At 42.7% G+C, this 16,715-nt stretch overlaps 1 protein-coding gene across 2 annotated transcripts in view; it reads right to left on the reverse strand.

Annotated features, from left to right (window-relative positions):
* Positions 1-16,458, reverse strand: part of CLCN1 (chloride voltage-gated channel 1) — a 69,856-nt gene extending 53,398 nt beyond the window's left edge. Inside the window, exons 1-2 of one of the 2 annotated variants that reach the window (XM_038144802.1) lie at positions 16,419-16,458; positions 13,417-13,591 (exon numbers count right to left, since the gene is read on the reverse strand). In XM_038144802.1, the coding sequence (XP_038000730.1) occupies positions 13,417-13,467 (51 nt within the window). In that variant the 5' untranslated portion in view covers positions 13,468-13,591; positions 16,419-16,458. Of the gene's footprint in view, positions 1-13,416; positions 13,684-16,418 lie in introns of those variants that run through there. The other variant, XM_038144707.1, reaches the window with a different exon arrangement.
* Between the last annotated feature and the right edge of the window lie 257 nt (positions 16,459-16,715).

Here is a 16,715-nt window from a genome sequence, read left to right on the forward strand (position 1 = left end):
CCATGACACACAGCCTGACCAACACCACGAGGGTGGAAAGAAAGTGCAGTCATGAGCTGTGCAGAGCTGGCCAGCCACAGGCTCCTGGGTTTGAATTGGATTTGGCTAATTTCAAGTGGAGAATGATGATTCTTATGTAGAATGTGGCCAACTATGAAGATGTGTGGCCATTAGTTGAAAGGTTTAAGAAGAGGAACTGGCTTGTGAAGGAAAACTTTTTGGGAAAGTTTCAAGAACATGTTTGTGGTGTGCATGGGCTGAGGTTGGTCAAGAAGAAGGAACCATGAGTATGGACAGAATACCTGCAGGAGGCCATGGCTAGGATTAGAGGCATGCAAGAAAAATAATTTCTTTTTCCTGATATATGTTCCACTTTCAAATGCCTGAAAAGTTATGATCTATAGATCTTTATGAGACCGATCACATTGCCTAGTTTAGGGCACTTGAGAAGCAGACTTGTTGAAAAGGACAGTCCTAATTTTTTTAATATACTGGAACTAGTGATCAAGAAGCTTGATGCAAGGAAAAAATTATTTTCAGCCAGCTCAGCTCTCCATTCCTGCTGATGCATGGCCATGTGAATGTCAGTAAGGAAGGGATCAGGAACACACCTAGAAATGAGAAAAGGGACTGTCTTTTCTGATTGCAACAGAGCCCTTATCCACCATAAAAATTTTCTCAGTAACTCTTGGCTCTTGCTTACATTTCAGACTCTTGACATGGTTAGAGCAAATGGTATGAACTGCTTGCATGAACCGTGGTTGCTAAGCACAAGTTGTTGGCAGCGCCGGCTTGTCCTCTCCCATCTCAGACAACTGGATACAGGATGTCAATAGAAGGGTTGTAGCACACATGTGTTATCACTACCATTGAAGATTTTTTAAATATACTTATTTACTAGGACAGTTGTAAATCCTGCAAAGTTTTAACTAAGCTTTCTGTTTTCCTTGTCCTTCCCCCATCTAAATGCAGATACCCATACAAAAACAGCTAACCCTCCAGCACAGCAGGGGTCTTGCCTGTTTTCCATGAAACAATCCCTGGTGGTAATATGAGATAAAGACTAAGGTAAACAGAGGAAAGACAATATTTCTCTTGGCAGCCTGAATAATAAATCCATCCCAAATGAGGGCAAAGAAATTCCCCTGCAGCAATAACCTTTGCTGTTATCACCGGCTGCTGATACAGGGATGATAGTGAGAATCAGCACAACATTCACTGGACTCCCTCCCTGTTCCATCTTCTAGCCCCTTGCTTTGACTTGTAGGAAGGTGCCGAGGGAAGGGAAGAACTGCATCAAGCACGTGCATCCAGATTGAAGTACTGGGCCACTCTTTGGCATGAAGGCTGCAAAAAGTCTTTTCTCTGTCAAGCTTTATAAACTAGAGCTGCTGCACACTTATTAGCAAGAGCCAATTTAGATTGCCACAAGGGGAAAAATGGTGCAAGAAGTACACCAGGGCCAGGAGGGCATACAATCTCCAGATGCCAAAGAGACAGGTAGCTTAGTATATTTAGCCCAGGACAAAATAAATCAGCAGAAAAAATTGCAGGACATTCCCCATAAATGGCATTGTGTCCCAGGGCTAGCATTTAATGTCCATGACATCTAAAAAATATTGAACCTGGAAGAGGAGTCCGGGAAGGGGCTGTAGGTTGACACTGGAAACTATTGACCAAAGTCAGGAACGGTGGAGAGATAATGGGCCAATGAAGAGGAAGGTGCTGAGAATAAATGGTGGAAACTATTCTTACTTTCACTTATGTTGGGAGCTGAAATTAGTTCTACAAGCTGCTAAATCGAGACTGTTCAGGAGAAATTACAGATTTTTTGATGTTGTGTTTGTTCAAGACCATTGCTCACAGTCCTGCTCTTGCATTATTAGGTGTCCAGAAACAGCAGCAATGCCTAAGAGTACTTGTGGTACCTTGTTCAAGCACTGCCCTTGGTCTGGGGTTTATATAAAATTTTTCTTGTCTATATCAGAGCCAGATTCTATTCCACATTATGTCTACAGTATATTTTGAAAGGAATGAGTCAGCAACAAACAAAAAAAAAATAGAGATGGACTTTGTGAAATGTTTAAAATCCCACTCATTCTGCTGGGTTTTCTTGCATCAGGAAGGGAGTTGTTGAGAACTGTTGCTCTCTGGCAGGTGCACTGGCTGGGCTGGGGACATTTACTTAGGAGAAGGACAGAAATGCCCCAGACCACTGGTTTTTGGGCACCATGAGGACCATGAGCTCACACAAGTCTGCAGGCTCCTCAGACCCATCGTGCTGACAGACTAGCTATGCCACGTGATGAAGACTCATTGCTCTGGGAAGAAGATGCAGCTGACCCTTGCCATGGCAGCTTTCAACCTGATCTTCATCAAAGAGGAAAGGGATGCAGAGGGTATTGCTGTGGTGCTTCCCTGTACCACAGGGCCCACAGATCTGGCTACAGAACTTGCTGGGAGAAAGCATAGCTGATCCCAGTAGCACCACCACTGTCAGCCAACAGGTTCCTTACCTCCTTTCCTTCTCCCTCCAAATAAAACTGCTCTAAATGGCATCATTAAATCCCATGGGATGGAGGTGAGGTCTCTGTAGGGGCAAGGTAGTCTCCTTGCGAGAGAGTTCTCCATTGTCTTCCTGCAGGAGATCTTCACCAATCTAACTGTACTTTGCGGTAAGACCACTTGAACAGACGTGTCAGTCTATACAATTTCATACTGAGTTTTGCCACACTAATAATTACAGTCCTGTCCTCCCTTGACCTATAGTCTTGTGTGCTGGGGAACGTGATCATTGCCCTGAATCAGCAGCTGAGCATTCAGATCTGCTTAGGAGTGCATTAACACCTTTAATGTCTGTGTTCTGATACCAGGTCGGAAAAGTCATTTTTATCGAGATGCCTTCCTCTGCAGTCCACAGTCCATCCACAGGAGGGTCTGGACCCAGCTTTGAATTTTTCTTACAGAGCTGCATTGGAAATAAGAGGCAGATATCACTGAGAAGGCAGGAGGTCAGCACTCCCTAAAGGATTCCTAGTATACCCTTCAACTCTATAATAAGCATATCACCTGCATCCTGGCAGGGGACAGCACTCATGTGAAGGATCTGAAGCAGACTAAAGAAGGACTGAGGCCTTTTTGTGTGGACCTGTTCTCTTCAGATACCAATCTGCTACTGAAGGTATCCTTCAGTAACCTTCACATCTTCCAGAAATGTTTCACTTTTTTGAACACTTCTCTTAACATATTAAAAACCTTCTTTGTTTTAATGTGGCTTTTCATTTGATCCATTCTAGTTAATGTTTTGGCCCTTGCTGTTTTCATGGGGATGTTGACAACAAGCACATGGTGGTCACCATGAAGTAAGTAGCAGTTTCAGCTAAGAAGCTGAATCGTCGTATATCAGGTTCAGCTGAAATACTGTCATGGAATCAGTTGTGTCAGTCCTCCAAATTCAGTAGCAAAAAATCATCATCAGATGATTGTTCATTTTCTTTAGAGAAGATCCATTTACTACAGAACCAAGCACACTGATCTGGAAAAGTGGAAAGAAGAAACTTACACATATAAAAAAGAGTTGGGTTGGAAGTGGAAACCACTAGAGGTTCTGAGAGTGAAAAAACTTAGTGGAAAGTTTGGAAAGGGTATCTTAGCGTATTCTGTTAAGCTACTACACTATTATTACACTCCTTACTTTCTACATAGCATTCAAATGGTTTCCCCCAGCAATGGAAGAGTAAAAGTGAATAAAGGTAACATATGGCAGCTCAGGGCTAGAACTAATAGGGAGTGAGGATTCCCATGGGGAAGGACTACTGCTTGTAGGTATTCTGACTCTTTCTGAGGCTTGCATTGAGGGGCTACTAGTGGAGCAAGATGCTGTGCTGAGCTCTGCACAGAAAAGGCTGCCTGTCACACTGTGCACCTGCCTAATCAAAAGCCAGTGATGCATCAAGCCCTGACCTTCTTAGTCTCCCTTGTTCCACATTTCCAGACAAAATGTCAAGTCTAGTTTTTTAGCTTTTGTTATGAGGCAGTTATGAGAAAGAAAAAAAAGATATTTTCTAGGGTCATGGCATAAGAGTAGTTGGTACTGCTTTTGAAATACAGCTGGGTTAAAGAAGAGAGAACACACAGAGACTCAAGATTTTTCAGCATTGGCCTGAACCGTTACAGCCATCTCAAAACTGAGTGCCATGAAGAAAGGATGGTCGTATTCCCTTCCTTGCACCAGCTCTGCTATGTCTGTCTGAGCAGTGTGAAAGGTAAACTGATGGAAAACACTCATGTCTTCATGCAGTTAAGTGCTCAGAGTCGTGTCCTGAGTGAGTTCGCTGCAGGTCAGGGAAGCAGCATTTAAGAACAAAGCTGTTCGTGTGGCCATCAATAGATCATAGCCAAAACATACATGCTCGCATGCAGCACTAAAACACATATGTAGGCAAGAGAACTTTGCTTAGCCCTGGCTTCATCTTCCCAAGAGTAAGATTTCCATGAATCTCTGGAATAAAGTTCCTACACTGTGCTGTTTCTTCTGCCACTACCCTGTTGCATAGCTGCCACATGTTTAATCCTGTCTTTGCCTTTCCCCTTCCTGGAAAGCTTAGGTGAACCTGCAGATCTTTTGCCCTTTGAGCCTGGAGCATTATGGACTTCAAACTAATGAAAATGAGGTTTCCAACATGCCCTATTTCTATATGGAATTGGAACTAAAAGCAGCCTGCCCTCAGTACCATGTCCCCTACGGTTAATAACAAACTCGATGCCAAGCAGAATTAATATCAAATACCTCTCTGGTCTGGATAAGGGCTCACAGGGTGCTAGTAAGCTATTCAGAGGAATAAAAACAGACTGACTGAAGAATTGTACAGGGCTTTAACAGGATGATTGAGCAATAAAATTACAGATGAAAAGTCACAATAAATCTGAAGCGATCAAGGGGGAACAGACATTCTAGTTTTGCATACACAAGAACTGTTCAATTATGTAAGCTCTCAATATGTAAGAATAAGATCTTGGGGTTACACTGAATGATCATAATGATCTCTTTAGCATTTCTTTAGAACTATGATTAAGAAGTAGGATAATAATACCTAAATAAATACAATGTGCAAGTACATCTGAGTAATGTTTGCTTTCTATTTCCCCTAGTCTCAAAAAGAATACAGTAGAACTGGGAGACTTTAAGTGGATGGTCAAATTATGGAATAACTGCTATATGAGGAACAGTTAAATGGACTAGAACCTCCCAGGCTGGAAAGAGCAATGAGATCTGGAAATTATCGAGTGGTATGAAGAAAATTAACTGAGAAGGTTATTTTGGCTGTATCTCAGGAAGTAGGGTCTTGTTCTATTGCAGTCAAACTCCTTGGAATTTAGATACAGGCAAACAGTTTTAATTTGCTTTTCTGTAATAGAAGTAAATGACAGTTTTGTGTGAATAATTTAACGACAAGGGTAGATAAGAGAGTTCATTACAGACAAAGAATTAAAAATACATTCTGTGTCATACTTAGAAGACAATAATATTGTAGACCAGTAGGTAATTTGCACTGCTGTTCCTCTGAGTACTTAAGTTATCACAGAATTACAGAATATTTGAGCTTTGGATGGGACACCTGCTGTCTTGTCCAATACCATGTTCAAGCTGTGTCAGCAGGAAAAAGTTGCCTTGGGCTGTGTCCAGGCAGCTTTTGGATGTCTCCAAGGATGCAACAATCATTCCAGGCAAACCTGTGGCAGTGCTCAGTCATGCAAAAGCCTTTATGTTCAGACAGAAATTTCTGTGTTTCAATTTGTGCCCATTCCATCTCATCCTGTGACTGGGCTCTGCTGAGAAGAGAATGGCTCCACCACCTCCAGTCTTCCATCACATAATAAGACCTCCCCTGAGCCTTTGCTGAACAATCTCAGCTCTTTCAGCCTTTCCTCAGATGTGAGATGCTCCTGTCCTTTCATCATCGCTGTGGCCTTTTGCAGAACCCTCTCCAGTAACTCCATGGGTTTTATAAACTGAGGAGCTCAGACCCGGGCACAGGACTCCAGGTTTAGCCTCACCACAGATAAGCAGAAGGATGTGCTGCTGATCACAACCTCTGGAGCCTGCAGTTCAGCCAGTTTTCAATCCACTCCAAGGTCCACTTGTCCAGTCTGTACTTAATCACCTTACTACGAGGATGTCGTGGGAGACAAAAGCATTGCTGAAGTAAAGATAAACATAATCCACTGCTCTTCCTTCATCCACCAGGCTGTCTCATCTGATCACTGAACTGTATGTTGGTTAAATGTGATTTTCCCTTCACAATTCCATGCTGGCCACTCCCAATAATCTTTCTGTCCTTCATGTGTTCGGAAATGGTTCCCAAGATGAGTTGCTCTATCACCTTTATGGGGATTGAGCTGAACTGGGTCAGCCTGCAGTTTGCTGGACTTCTTGCTCCTTTTGAAGATAGAAGTGACATTCGTTTTCTTCCTGTCCTCAATTACCACTCTGAATCCCTATGACCTTTGAAAGATTAAATAGAGAGTGGCCTTGCAATGAGATTGACCAACTCCCTCATGCTGGTGGGTGCATCTCATCAGGTTCCATGGATTTGTGCATGCCCAGTTTGTTTAAATGTTCTCTGACCTCATCCTCCTCCAGTGAGGTCCTTGCTCTTCATTATATTCTTTAGAATCAATTTCCCTTGATTCTTTAGAAGAGGGCCCACATTTTCCATTGCCTCAATTTTGCTGATGATACACCTGTAGAAGCCTTTCTTGTTGCCCTTCATGTCTGTCACCAGATTAAACTCCAGATAAGCTTTGGTTTTCTTAACCTCATCTTTTAACATGTGGCTGGTGTCCCTAGATTCCTCCCAGGTCACCCGTCTGAGTTTTGTCAGAACCTCCTTCCTAATTCATGCCGGCCTCCAGCTGCCTTTGCTTGATTTCCTGCTCATAAGGATGGATCATTCCTGAGCTTGGAGGAGATGATCCCTGTACAACAACCAGTTCTCTCATACACCTCTTCCCTCCAGGGCCATTTCCCATGGGATTCTTCCAAGAAGATCCCTGAAGCGTCAAAGATTTCTCTCCTGAACTCAAGGATTGAGACCTTATTTTGAGCCCTCCTCCCTTGTCAGATCCAGAAGCTCTTCTGGATGATCCCTAACCTGTCCTTCCGCCTTTGTAAGGATCAGGTCCAGCAGAGCACCTCCTCGTGCTGTCTCTTTGATTATCTTGCTATGAACTTGTTGGCAATGAACTCCAGAAGCCTCCTGGATTGCTTGTGCCCTGCTCTTACTGCTGCAGCAGGTTTGCTTCCGGGGACTATGAACATGACCTCTTCCAATGGTATGAAGAAATCTGTTTGCAGGACTGTGGGCAGTCCTGGGCTGACCATACACTCAAAAATGGATAGTTATTTTTCTGTAGCAGTTAAAAGCAGTGTGTTCCTCCTCACAGTTAAATACTTTGTCAATCTCTGTGACTGGTCTTCAGGCAAATTCTCTTCTCTTCAGTGTCCCAGCGGAGACGTGGGTAACTCCAAGCCTCAGGATATAGGCATCCATAGTCACTATAGTAGTTTACACATAATCAAAGGATGTGTATGCTAGACTATGCACAGGTAAGACTAGTTGGACAAACTTCCATCTGAAACAAACTTGGGGGTGCACAAAGTAATGTTTCCTCACAGAACCAAATCAGAAAACAACATACTGCATGTAATTTGTCCGAGTTTTTAGAGCTACAGGTATTTGACTTCCTTTGAAAAAGTGTAGGCACCACTCACACTTACAACAGCACTGTGCAATAGGTGAAGGTGCTATGTATTTTTATGTGCTTCTAGAATCCACTCTCCATGCTGACAAATGATAGGCAAACATCCCTGATCCATGACTTTTTACAAATATGTCATGGAAGTGATGGATGGATGACTGTCAATCCCAACAGCCACTTGGTTCCCTGAACGAGTAAGAATCAATTTCTTCACCAAGAGGCAGGTATTTGTTGAAGAGATAAATGGCTGAGTTTTAAAAACATGAGCAAATCCTGTAACCCCAACTATCTTCTTATCAAGGTCCAAAGAATGAAGTGTTTCTTGCAGTCACAATGTGTGGAGGATCTCTTTGCTGCCTCTATGCTCAGTACTGAGAATTGTGTGATTAACAAATGCAAAAACATTATATGCCTTCCCATGCAAAGAAACAGCAATGAAATCTGGTTCTGCCAAGAACTTCTATGTCACTGAATAGTAAATATGAGCACTTAAAATAAGCAGGTTCCAAGAAGGTAGTGTCCAATGTTATTAAACTTCTGTCTGTCCTGCCTCTGCATTAACAAGTTAACAGTGATCATTTCATCATACAGGTACGTGAAAGCTGTTCCATTAATACTGACAGCAGCAGCTGCCTGATACTTTACTAAAGTAAACATTGACAAAATAACTTATTTTTATGTCATGTTTACTGCCAGCTTCTCTTCTGCATGCCCAGGTTCTCTGCTGTGATTGTGGGGAGATTCACAACAGTAGTTGACTTTACCCTGAGGATTTTTATTTGCTGTGCATTTCTGTATTGATGAATTATTTCCCATCTACCATACTTTGTATGCCACCTGCTGTACAGCTGGGGCACTAATCTCTGTATTCCAGTTGCACCTCTATTGCCATTGTTGAGAATTATACTAGCAACAGGTCTGTCTTTTTCTAATGTCAGGAATTCTTGTACAAGGTCTTCCCACAAGTACCCCCTACCCCAAACTCACCTGAAATATTTTAATCTGCTGTATTGCCAAAGCAGTACACAACAGATGAAAAAAAGTGGTCATGTATTTTCTTTGTCCATATAAAAAAAGCTCATAGCATGCAGCTACCCTATTAGGTTTCCCACAAATGTGGGATACCCTCATGTGCCTCTTACACATGGACAAGTTTTTTTACCTTTCACAGCACAAGATCAATGGCAATATTTAGACTGATTGGCATGCTGCCAGCCCTTGGAATTTATTTCTTTGGGCAGGAGGCCTGTACAATTCATGGAAATGTAATTCTGGACACCTTCACAACAGAGCCGAATACCTGAATGATTTTGGAAATGGGTTTTAAAAAATACTTTTTTGCAAGTAGCAGAAAAGGCCCCTTGCCCTCCCTGCCAGGATGGTGCAATCCAGGGTATGGTGTCTGCAGGCAACCTGCTCCAGAGGGGCTGTAACTGCTCCCATATCCCAGTACCAGGACAATGCGGGCAACAGTCAGGCAAAGTAAAGCCTTTGGTACCATTTCTGTTGCATGTGCTACTGTTAAACGCAGCTTTCTCCATGGGAAAGGTGTTTAAGTCAGGGATATACAGCATGGGTGGGCAGCTTTGGGTGTCGCCTCAGGAAGTCTTGCCTGGATGGTTGACTGGAGAAGCTGAAGGAGCAGGGTTTATTCACCCCAGAGAAGAGGCTGATTTGCAAACAGCAAATGCAAATACACCCAGAGAGAGGGTATAGACAAGGCAGTACCAGGCTCTCCTCTGAGAGGCATGAGGAAGATGCAAGAGGCAACAGCCATGACTTGAAACAAGGGAAATTCATAACAAAGCAGGGGGCTGGTCTGGATTCTGCCAATGTTCCCTTCCATTATAGATCCTTCTGTGATTCTAGGGTTTTTGCTCTGATGGCAACAAAACCAAAATACTGGCAGGCAAACTTCAATTATTAATAGAACCATGGAGACCAGGCCTGCTAGCAATACAAACTGGAAATGAGAAAATTTCTTCAAGAAGCTGCTAGTTCTCACAGCAGAGCTTAAGACCACAGCAAAATATAGCAAAAAATTCCTGTCCCCATCTTTTAAACAGGTAGGGTAGCCCTGAACATCTCTCCCATGTAGAGATGGACTGAAGAAAGAATTCCTTCTTTTCTTTTCCATTGACATTGTCAGAAGCCTACATCTTGCAGTGTACAACTTGGCCCCATGTTCATCTGCATCTTTTGTGCTCTCCAGCTTTGGAATTGGCAATACAAATCTGCACAAGTGATCTTTCTCATGACCTCAGTTCCCCAGTTCTCTTCTGCCTTCTAACATTACTTTCTGTATGATTGACAACACCTTCAAAAATAAAAAGAGGAGAGGGGAGTTAGGGAGAATCCCCTCTCTGCCTTGGGACAGCACAGGGAAAGGGTCACATGGGATATTTTTAGAACAGAATCCAATGGCAGTGATGTGAGGAAGGCGCAGAGAAAAACACAGCTGTGAAACCTAACACTTGGCCTCATGTATACTGAGAGCAAGAGGAGCAGAGAAATAAATTGAGGAGACCAGCAGAGCACAGGAGTGAGGAGAAGGTATGTGAGAGCAACAAGGGAATGGCAAAAGAGTAAGTGACTAAGAGGCATGAATACCTGGGAAACAAATAGTTAAAAGAAATTATTGGAAATGGCAAAAAAAAACCAAACCAAAACAAAAAAAAACCCCACAAAAAACCCCAAAAAAACCCCAAAAAAAACCAAAGAAAAAAAACCCAGAAGCAGAAAAATTAGTAAGGTGACCACAGTATATAAACAAACAGATACTTGAATCATAAAAGGGACTTAAGGACAAGAAATGGTCAGTTGACTCATCAGCACTCTCATGTGCATGGTTTGTGACCTTGAAGGCTGACCAGCAGCTACCTCATCTACCATCTCTCCTCATCCCAAGTTGTACAGGTTTCGTAAGTGACTTCGCCCGTGGATTGTGACACTGCAATAGATCTTCTAAATCAGAGGAAAATAGCAGTCATTCCTACAGTCTTTGGAGCCAGACAATGACCTACTGTCTGTCTTTTATGACCAAGCAGCATGCTCAGAGAGCAGTGGTAGCTTTATGTCTGAAAACTGATGTGTGCAGCATTAGTTCAGAAGTGCTCTCTGCTTCTGTTCACTCACTAAACAAGAACGAACTAACATGACTGAGTACATGGAGTGAACAGATGTAATGCTGATACTTGAGAGGAGCCTGCTCCTAAAGATAGCATTTTAAGGTGTAAATTGCTAAGATACTCAAGTCCTGAGACCGTCTGGCAAAAACACTTGAGGCAACAACATCCAGAATTACAGTCCTTTTTTCATCTGCTGCATAATCCTTATAAATATTCTTAATTTTGCCTGTTTTGAGAAATAATTTATCTTCAATTGAGATTGGTGATTCAGTGCCTTCTTAGCACTAATGCCTGGATTAGATCCAGCAAATAGCTGCTCCAGTAACTAGCTGCTACTCTACCTATGGTCCCTAAGGACTCAAGTATATATGGTCATTCTCAAAGAATTCCTAACTTTAGAGTCATCTCTAATGAAACAGGTCCTAGCATTGCTGCCTCCTTATCATAAAGCTTATCAGGGATGGGGATGACTTGAGGTCAACAAAGAACTAGTCATTTGGGGTTTACCTATGCAGGTACTCAAGGAATCAGATATAATTTATTACACAATCCTGTCCTGGACAGAAGCCTAGAAGAGCTCTCAGAGGAAAATACATGGGATAAATTTATGAATAAATTAATATAATGCAATACATTGTATGTCTTTCTCTCACAAATAGCTATTTAGTAATGGACAAATATTTTGTCAAAGATTTGTCTTAGCTCAAGTTATACAAGTCATGCTCTTGGAACTCAAGAAATCTGGTGCTAGTTGTGTCTTCCCACAAGCATTCAAGAAAACTCTCATTAGTCTATTTACTCTGACTAGTCTAGTTTTACACTAAGAACCTAAAACTGAAAATTTTAGAGATCCATGAGTTTGTTACAGCTGCAGAAGAAATATAGCCATTTTATCCAAGTAGCATACTCACTACTTCTGCATCATGTGCTGGTTCATGCTCTCTTCCTTACCACTGCTTTTGTTTGGGTTTGTAGCTTTTTCTTACAGTTCAGTACCTCATGCAATCAATACTTGTCTTTTTATGGTGCAAACAGGTCATGGCAATCCCTTTATGTCCTATATTAGGTTCAGCCTCAATGCTTTACTGTTCATACTACTCACTTCTGACATGAGGATGTTTCTTTTTTATATTTGAATGCAGAAAATCAGGCCAAGAGAGATGAAATGCATCCTAATCCTTCCACTGTACTGATTGGCCCTTTTGGCAATGTTAATACTTGATATGTGATAAACAGCATTCTTAATAAACCACTGTTGAGTTGAGGGTGTGTGCTTGTGATGAGCCTACGTGGATCACTAAGAAATTTACCTTCATTGTGTAAGTCTGGACTTGAAATTAAGATTTCAGTCATAAAGGGCTATATGGTCACACTGAAGATCATGCAGTCCTCATTCATCTCTAAGGTACTCTGTCATACACACAAGCAGTATTCAGCAGCAGAATATTTTTCACTGAAAGCCACTCTCCAGTTCTTCACCTCAGCCTACTGCTCCCAAAGACCATCCCTTCCTTCTCCATACCTTCTCCTTACTAGACTAGGCGCTCTAGAAACAAAACCAAAAAGAATGCGTGGCAACAACCTGCATCCAAATACTTATAAAACAAAGCAGTGCAAGACCCTACTCAGATGTGCTCAAGATATGCCAGAAAGCAATGTGTAAAAAAGTCTCCATCTTTCTTTGCAGTAGCTCAAAGAAGATGAGATTTATTTTTTTCCTCAGCCCCAACAGAGTCTTACTTCTCTCTAAACACTGCTACCAAAACTTTGTATGCTCAGGCACAAAGAGGCTGCTATTCATTTTTAAAGGCTGGGATTTCGTTCATGCTGTTCCTTAGGCAATCTGGACTGTATGATGCTAATTCTCACTTCAGGGACCAAAGCAAGAGGCTTTTTAGGCACAGGACAAACTGCTACCTCCACTTGTCCAGTAAAGTGTGAGGACTCACAGACATGCAATGAATCTCATTTCTGCTGGTTAACTCTTTAAAGTAGCTAAAGGAGAAAGAGGCTCAAAAGTCTGCATCCAAATAACTATAAAACAAAGCAGTGCAAGACCCCACTGGGATGTTCCCAAAGGATGCCATAGAGCAACGTGCTCCATGTTCTCACAGCACCTGTAGACACCACTATGGCAGAATCCTAACCGCTTCTGTGGGAGCTGTAACAAAGGGCAGGGAGTGGCTTCAGTGCCTCATCTGTGGTTGTCTTGATAAGAGAAACCCATTCACAACCAGCAGTTGCATTTCTGTGCAGCTCTGCAGACTCAGCTCTGACTCATGCCAGCATTTTTTAACCTGCCTGGTGATGTAAATTTTTCAGCCATGGGGATTAGGAATTCAAGGAGACCGTGGCCATGTTATCTCTTGAAGGAAGCCACTATTGGGCACATCTCTCAGGGAGTTTGTCTAATGCAAATGGGGAAGGATATTTGTAGGGAAAAGAAAGTGTTCAGCCCCTTAAGCAGAGGAGGGAAGCCAGCTCTCACATAGGAAACATTCTGTGCTGCTGCAGGTATCGTACTCACCAGAGTTTCTTGGTATCGGAACGCTTTCGTTGGAGAGGCATCCCCAGTCATATCCCCAGAGACAACGTCCTGTGGAGCAGGGCTTGTTCAGGGCAACGTCTTCCCTTCTGCCCTCCCCAGCAAAATCATGGAGTGAAACAGGCACAAGGCTTCAGCTAAAGTCCCTCAGAGCACCCTGAGAGAGAAGGTTACTGGTGAGGGAAAGACACAGAGGGAGAGTGTAACCAGAGACTCCCTGCCCCCTCCTGTTCTGTGTGCTTCCCTGCTTTAATCTCTCTCTGCTGTCCTGGCAATGGGACAGCTCAGTAAATTAACAGGAGGTAACGTTTCCTCCTCCTCCTCTCTCAGGCAGTGTCATTCTTCACTCCATTTGGAAAGGGTGGGGAACCACAGGAAGAACGGGTACTGATGGCAGAGAGAGAGTAAGGAAGAAAAGGATGGAAATTACAAATTACCAAAATTAGAGACAAGAGAATCATCCTGCAACTTTGAAGAGGACTATTTCCACAACCTGTTTCAGGGACAATTTTGTGAAGTGTCAGCATCTGAGAGAGGAAGGCCTTGGAAGCCTTCTAGCAGGCCTTGGAAGATGATTCTTCATATGAATTACTGTTATGCTGTCCTCGTGTTTAACATAATTTTTCTTCAAGAATATCCATTATTGCTGTTTTTTTTCTTCAAGCATACCCATTATTACCTCACCACAAATAAACAGCCCTTCATACCTTCATGAACCTTCATCCACTGGCATAGCTAACACTCAGTATCTTTTATATCCAGAATCACAGAACGGCTGAGGTTGGAAGGGAGCTCTGGAAGTCATCTGGCCCAATATCCCTGCTCAGCCAGGGCCTTCTAGAGCCAGTTGCTCAGGACCATATTCAGATGGCTTTTGAGTATCTCCAAGCATGGAGACTCTGCAGCCTCTGAGCAACTTCCTTCAGTTCTCAGGCACCCTCATAGTAAAAAAGTGTTTCCTGATGTTAAGATGGAGCCTCCTGGGTTTCAGTTTGTGCCTTAACCAAATTTCTTATACATAAAACCAATTAAAGCTGCTCAACAGCATAGTCAGGAAGGGTTTGTGGGCTGTTGATCCTGGAACATCTGCAGGGGTGCAAAGGAGAGAGGTCCTGCCCCCGGCCCTTCCGTGTGTCCTGGGCCTTTGCCACAAGAAAAGCAAGGAGGAGCTAACAGTGTAGAAGGCACAAAATCAGGGTGCTGCTGTGGGTTACTGCCTTGAGAAACTGAGCACTGAGCAGCTGTGGCAACAGCTACATCCTCAGCTGAGTCACAGCTACTGTCTGCTGTACCCTGAGGCAGCAGCAAGCGCAGAAGTTTGTGGGGAATGGAGCAGATAATATAGGCCACAGTTCTTTTCACAGACAACTGCTTTTTTTCCCCCTGTCATCTGATATCTGCAAAGCTTTTCATTGAGGGAAAAAGAAAAATTCTGTATCTACAAAAGCAGTTACTTAGTGCAACCATCATCACTTCCTAAGTTGTTTCTCCCACTAAATAAAAATGTGTTACATAAGAGCACGTGAAAGGTGAAAGTGTTGCCTTTATTAAGGTTATCCAGTCAGGGAGCTTTCCAATGCAGATGGGAAGCCAGAAATAAAACCACCCAGGACTCAGGGACAATGGGGAGCAGAGATCATGCAAAAGACCAAATGTCTACAGCCACTGTTTGACAGGCCATTAATAAAGTACATTCACAGCTTTGGAGAGGGCCAGCTTGGAGTTTGTAACTATTACAAAGAGGGAAACAAGGAACATAAGGATTTGAACAAGGTCTGTGGAACCATGCAAAACTTGTTAGAGGATGGCTGGGGAGGAATAGTGAAGTGAATAGATGGAAAAGGACAGCCTTCACAAAAACCAAGGGTGGTCAATGTCTGTCCTCTTCATATTAAGTGCTTTCCTAACTATCTTTCCATGAAATCTCATTATCCCACGTACATGAGGGCTGGACGTTTGAGGTGTCAGCAGCTGGTGAGACTGGCATGAGTGAATTTGGCCCAGCAACTGCAGTCAGTTTGGGCTGCAGGTTGGGGACAGGAGCTGAAGCAAGTGTGGCCTCAGCAACAGTAGCTGGAGCAGCCACAGATCTCTGGACCTAAATGAGTGTCTGGCATGCTGCAGCTCAGACCTGTGTGAGGGGACTTGGCACCAGGAACTGGTTACACCAGGGGTGTTGGCACCCTAGTCTTAAAAACAGGAGTGGAGGAGTGGCTGCTCCAGCCTCTAGGATGAGACCAGCACATGTCTGGGTCGGCTGCTAAGGCATGGAGCCCTGGGTTTCTGGGCTGGGCAAGAGGAATAACCAAGCCAGACTTGCAAGAGGCAGTGGCAGTTTATAAAATTCCTGAAGTGTTTATTTCTGTGTGAATCCATTTAGAAAACTTAAACCTATGCTCAGTGTGACCTTTCCCTCTCATCCTTTCAGTCACTTTACAAGTGACCGAATACCAACAGCTACCAAGTTTGTGTTTTTCTTTACCACCTGCATCTAAAAAATCCAAATCCAAGTATTTTATCAATGCAATGTAAACTTTACCTTTGTAAAAACATGTTTTCTATGGCAGGCGATACTGTTGCTCCTTTTTTTTTCAACTTCAAATAAAAACTTTTAGGAGTGCCAAAGGAAAATTAAAATTAAAAAAAAAATCAGCCTAAACCACAGCAGTTCCAGCTACTTTTCTAAGTCAGAGAAATCTGAGTGCAACTCTGAGCTCTTTGAAATATGTAGTAAATTACACAGATGTCATCTTAAGAATTTGTGCACGCAGGCAAAAGCTTTTGCATGGTTTGTGCAAAAATACAGTCTGAAGACCAAGTTATACATAGCAGTCCCATAAACAACTAACAAATGCAGATGAGTGGAAACAAAAGAATATCAAACTTCAACAGAAAAGAATTCTATGAGAAGCGGCAAAATCAGCACAGCAGGCCAAATTTCACTGAGTAGGACATAGCTCTCATTCCTAGTGAAAGAGACTCACCAAAGCTGCTGATCCTGCGACAAGTTGATTGTAACTTCTCTGGAGATTTCCATTTCATTCCCTTCCTTTTAAAGAAACTGTTCTCTGTATGCATACGCTGATGACATAATCTATTACATAACAGTATCTTCTTGCATTTCCTTCTCCTAACTTAATAATTTACTGTTGTGATATAGTGAAGAATTCTCATACCCTGAGGGGTAAGAACAGATTATACAAGACAGGTACAGTCCACATCAGGAGTCTCAGCTTGGCATATGTTTTATACAATATATTATAGATGTTTAGCCAAACCTT

The sequence above is a fragment of the Motacilla alba genome, chromosome 1 (genome assembly GCF_015832195.1).
Source record: "Motacilla alba alba isolate MOTALB_02 chromosome 1, Motacilla_alba_V1.0_pri, whole genome shotgun sequence".
Classification (NCBI taxonomy): domain Eukaryota; kingdom Metazoa; phylum Chordata; class Aves; order Passeriformes; family Motacillidae; genus Motacilla; species Motacilla alba.